Raw genomic sequence first — 5913 nt, forward strand, 5'->3', positions numbered from 1 at the left:
AGTATATAGTATCACAGAGTATATAGTATCACAGAGTATATAGTATCACAGAGTATATAGTATCACAGAGTATATAGTATCACATACACAGTGGAAGTAAATTAAGGCAATGAGCTAACAGTCTGCTAGTCCACACTGATCATATGTAAAACATAGACTAAATGTTCCAACACCGTGAGATAGAGAACACCAGCAGCCCCAAGAACTGAGTTCATCTAAGGTGAACAGCTGATTGATACCCTTCTCCTGAACCCAGGGTGGGCTCGAGAAGCAGCCCAGGCGCTTAGCGGAGGCAGACGTTACGGAGATGTTATGCAGTGAAGTGATGTGGGGCAAAGGGAACAGAAGCCATAGAACTGACCCTAAATAAAGGACTGACCTAGAAAGGTTGCCACATGGCTTGTGCTCTTTGCAGTGTTCAGTTCAAGGACAAAGTCAGCATGGGTGTTGTAGCCGAGCAGTTTGGCCACTTGTGCTCGCAGCGGCAGGAGCTGTTGCAGAATTATGGTGTTTTCCTAGTAACAAGAACAACAAAAAACAGACAAAAGTGAACAACTGGACACAAAGCACTAAGAGTCACAGCATCAGAGAGGCTCTGACACTGTCAAACAGGTTTAGGCGATTTTAACTATTGCTTCCATTTCAGCCTTAAGCAAGTTGGAAATGTGGTATGTTATTCCTGAAATAATCTATAACAGTTTATGCTTTGAGATAGCTTCTGAGATAGCTGAAGAACTCTTCATAAACTATGCGGTACTGTAAACTCAGAGCAAAACATGGCTTAGGAACTACCATGATTTCTAACTTATTTTCAATTACATAAGTACCAAATACTTATTGTTACAACCTTCTGATGTGTTTGTGGCAAATTATACACAGTATACAATTTACCATTTTAACTTCACATGAATTTGTTTTGCTATTCTATATCCACACATGGAAAATAATGTGTTGATAGAGATGTACAGAAACTGGTACTCTTGTGTACTGCTGATGAGAATGTAAAATGGCTCAGCTGTACAAAATGATACAGTGATTCTTCAGCAGTTACACACAGATGGGTTGGGGATGAAAGCTGAATGGGTGGGGTGTTCACCTACAGGTCATGAAGCCTGGAGTCTGATCACCAGCTCCACACAAACCAGACATGGTAGCACATCTTGTCTCAGCACTTGGGAGGTGGAGGAAGGAGGCTCAGGAAATTCACTAGCTACATAATGAGTTTAAGGCAAATCAGGGCTATATGAGAGCCAGTCTCAACAGAACAAAACAAACAAAAAAGCCCCAAACTCCCAAACCAAAGCCCCCTCCACAACAACAATAACAAAACAAAACAAAACAAAAACCCTACAGAGTTACCATATAATCCCAATTCTACTTTAGAGAAAATATTCAAAAGGACTGAAGCAGACACAAAATAGGTATCTATAGATACCTGTGTTCAAAGCATCATTAATCAATAGTAAATTCATGGAAACAACGCAAGTGCCCAGCGAAAGAAGACTAGATCAAAAAAAAAAAAATGTGGTACTCCCAGATGCCAGGAAAGCAAGAGGCTCCTGGGACCCAACGGGGATGACATTAGCTGAAATACCCAACAAAGGGGAGAAAGAACCTGTAGAGACCATATCCAAAGTTTAGGCACAGCCCCCAGTTGAGGGATGGGGCTACCCACCTTTCTCAAAAATTTTAACCCAGAATTGCTCCAATCTAAAAATAATACAGGGACATATGCAGTCACCAAACCCAGTCACTGTTGCTGAGGCCAAGAAGTACCTGCTGTCAGGAGCCTGATATAATGTCTTCTGAAAGGCTCTGCGGGAGCCTGACAAATACAGATGTGGATGTATGCAGCCAAATATCAGACTGAGCATGGGGACCCCAACGGAGGAGTTAGGGCAAGGACTGAAGGAGCTGAAGGGGTTTGTAACCACATAGGAAGAACAACAATATCAACCAACCAGACCCTTCTGCCCCCAGAGCTCCCAGGGACTAAACCACCAAAGAGTAAACATGGAGGGACCCATGGTTCCAGCTGCATAGGTAGCAGAGGATGGACTTATCTGGCATCAATGAGAGGGGGAGGCCCTTCGTCCTGTGAAGGCCTGATGACCCAGCATAGGGGAATGCTAGGATGGTGAGGCGGAATGGGTGGGTGGGGAGCACCCTCATAGAAGCAGGGGGGACAGAGGATGGGATAGGGGTTTGTGGAGGGGAAACTGGGGAAATGTACATAAATAAAACAGCCAATATAATTTTTTTAAAAAAAGAAAATGTGGTATATCCATACAGCAACATACAACTCATCATTAAATAGGAGGGCATTCTGACATATTTCAACATGGTAAGCCTTTATGACATTATGCTAAGACATGAGTTACAGGGGACATGTGAGTGTCCTCAGCCACTAAGACATGAAAAATGAATCAGGGAATGGGGAATTAGTTTATAATGAACACAGATTCAGTTAGACAGCATAAAAAGTTCTACGAATGGATGTTGGTTCTAGAAGAATGCACATTAATTAATTAATGTACTTAATTCCATATGCTATTGTCTGAAAGTTCCCCTAAGATGTGTTGAAAATTAATTTGTACTGCTGTGACCCTAAGAGATGGGACCTTGTATCGCTGTCCTCATGAATTGATTAGTGGCTTACAAGAGAGCTGGAAGAAACCAGCTTAGGTACATTTTGCCCTGCCCCCTGTGATTAAAAGAGACTTTCCTTCTTCTTTGTGAGCACACAGCATCTGGATTTCCTGCCTCCAAAATCATGAAAAATAAGTCTGTATTATTTATAAGTTATCCAGTCTATAGTACTTTGTTTAAATAGCACAAACAGATGACCATACCATGGTATTTGACATTCAAAATGGGATCTGTATTTTCCTTAACATATGTTCTATTAGGGACCTGGATACTTAGGCGCACACACACACATACACACACACACAGACTCACACACAAAGACACACACACATAGTCCCACACACAGACACATACACACATACACAGACACACATAGACAAATAGTCACAACACACTGACACACACACACACATACACACACACAGTCACACACACAGACTCACATACATAGTCCCACACACAGACACATACACACTGACAGACACAGACACACATACACTGACACACACACAGACACACATAGACACATAGTCACAACACACTGACACACACACACACACACAAACACACACGCTTGTATTTGCTTCTGTTTAAGACAAGTTACTATGTAGCCTTGCAGGCCTAGAACTCATTATGTATCCCAAGTGATAGCTTCAGAATCATAGAAATCTTCCTCTTGCCTCTGGGTCTTGGGATACACATGTGTGCCACCAAACAAACAAACAAACAAACAAAATCTATTTTATTTTTAACAATAAAAGAAAAGATCACTTTTTGTCTCTAATTTTTTAAAAATTGTTTTATTTTTGTGTATGCCTGTTTTGCCTGCACATACGTGTGCACTGCAAGTGTACCTGGAGCTTGAGGGGTCCAAATGGGTCATCAGATCCCCTGGTACTGGATTTACTGATGGCTGCAAGACACCATGTGGTGCTGGGAACCAACTCTGGGTCCTCAGCCAGAGCAGTAAGTGTTCTTACCTATGGAGGCATCTCTTCAGCTCTGAAAAAGTAATCTTATAATGTCAAAGGAAAAATTATTAATCCCAACAATCAAGTCAGCAAATTATTTATGGACTGATTTCTTTTCTTATATATATCAATTTAAAAATATTTTGTGCACACATGTGTTTGTGTGTGTGTGTATGTGTGCATGCGTGTTTGTGTGTGTGCGTGTGTGTGTAGGATGAGGAGATGTGTGCATACTACAGCACATGTGTGGAAGTCTGAGGACTATTTTCTGAGTTTGGTTTCTGCCTTCTGCTTTGTTGAGGCAGGGTCTCTCTTGTTTCTACTGCTGTACTGCATAGCCCAGGCTAGTTCACCCATGAGCTCTAATTCCAGGTATTCTCCTGCCTCAGCCTCCCATCTTAAAGTAAGACTACTGGGATTACACATGTACCACTGCAGCTGGCTTTTTGTGGGGCTGTCAGGTTTGCATGACTAGTTCCTTTATCCACCAAGCTCCATCCACCTCCTCAACCCTGTATTATTTTTTCTTGTGTGTGGTGTGTGTGTGGGAGGGGGTTTGCAGGGGGTTGATATTTATGACAGCTTCTCACTCTGTAGCCTAGGCTAGCCTCAAATTCAGAGGAACTTATCTGTCTCAGCCTCCTGAATACTTGGTTTGTAGATGTGAATCACCAAACCTGACTTGTTTTGATTTTTGAGACAAGGGCTTGCTCACTTTATAGCTCAAGCCAGTCTCGAACCCACTTTACAGCTTGACTTATCATGCTTTTGAATGGGTTTGAAAAGATGTACTATGGAATATGGAGACTGATGGGAACAAAATGCTGCTATAACAAAAATGAAAAAGTACAAAAGTGAAAAGCGACTGGAGAGAGTACAGGCTGGAAAGCAGCGCTGCTGGCTGTGGGTATACTACATGTACTATAATACGGGTAGTGTTTACAGCAGCTGTTGATGCCGTAACTTTGGTGGTATGCCATGTAGCAGTAGATCTTAGTTCTAGTGAAATTGCTTGGGAAAATTAATAATGCTTGTCACTAAGTGCTACTTTAAAAAAAATTTACAGAAGAGAGATGAGCTCAAAGAACTGGCTAGCTTCTAAGATGGAAGATGGAAAGAAGGACACTGGGAGATGGAAGACAAGGCAGACTGAACTGTGGATTCAGTCTGTTGGACAAGCCAGCTCTGCCACATTCCTAATGTCATGGGAGGAGAAGGTCCTTTAGTTACTCAACTATAGAGATTAATTTGAGAACACTGCCTACTTCTTTTCTTCCTTGCAAAAGCTTACCTTTTCTAAAAGGCCCCAAAGCAAAGTCTTTTAATGTAGAAATGAATCAGTTAATAAAACTTGGTAGGAACTATGAACAAGAGCAGTATTTGGCTAGAGTTATTTTACTGCCTAGAAGTAAATGATACAAGAAGCTAAGTTTTTGAAGACATTTTATTATGAAGGATATGGAACATACTCTTGCTATTTAATTCTTAATCTAATTCTTGTATTTCAAACTGGCACGGGATGGAGGAAGGGAGGCATGGAATACAACTGGTAAGGGACTTTTTGCCAAATAATGCTTGAAACTGTCTATGTACCTCCTATGTTCCTGATTCTTGCCTCCTTTTTTTTGAGACAAAGTCTTGCCAGGTATTCTTGGCTGGTCAGGAGCTCTCTCTCTCTCTCTCTCTCTCTCTCTCTCTCTCTCTCTCTCTCTCACACACACACACACACACACACACACACACACACACCAGGCTGGCCTCAAACTCATAGGAAGCTATCTGCTTCTGCTTAGATTAAGGATTTGTATTGCCACACCTTGTGTGTCTTTGCTCGCTCCTTCCTTCCTTCCTTCCTTCCTTCCTTCCTTCCTTCCTTCCTTCCTTCCTTCCTTCGTATGATTATTGTGTTCCTATTCTAGCACTGGGTGTGGATTGGGGGGAAAACGGCTAACTTCTTGTCTTCCTTTTCATAGGCTGCTACATCATGAGAAACTCAACTACATCATGAGAAACTCAACTGAATGGCAAGCAGAGACTTGGTGTTAGAGCCCAAGACATCAAATGACCGAGGCCTGATATTCATGGTTACTTTGGTAGCCAGGACTAATATGGAGGTGGCTATTTGATTCAGAATCAATTTTTAAACCCACCCTTTAATATAAAACTCTAAGTCTAGCAAATAGTTGTCAACTAAAAGCTATGCATGTCAGCTTCCCTTGCAGCAGATACAATTACATATGTATGCATGTCAGCTTCCCTTGCAGCAGATACAATTACATATGTATACATGTCA

At 41.7% G+C, this 5913-nt stretch overlaps 1 protein-coding gene across 1 annotated transcript in view; it reads right to left on the reverse strand.

The window, feature by feature from the left end:
* Nln (neurolysin) overlaps positions 1–5913 on the reverse strand; it is an 86795-nt gene that overhangs the window by 29849 nt on the left and 51033 nt on the right. Inside the window, exon 7 of the mRNA XM_021179980.2 lies at positions 380–515. Within this exon, the coding sequence (XP_021035639.1) occupies positions 380–515 (136 nt within the window). The remainder of the gene's footprint in view (positions 1–379; positions 516–5913) is intronic.

Source organism: Mus caroli, chromosome 13 (genome assembly GCF_900094665.2).
Source record: "Mus caroli chromosome 13, CAROLI_EIJ_v1.1, whole genome shotgun sequence".
NCBI lineage: Eukaryota > Metazoa > Chordata > Mammalia > Rodentia > Muridae > Mus > Mus caroli.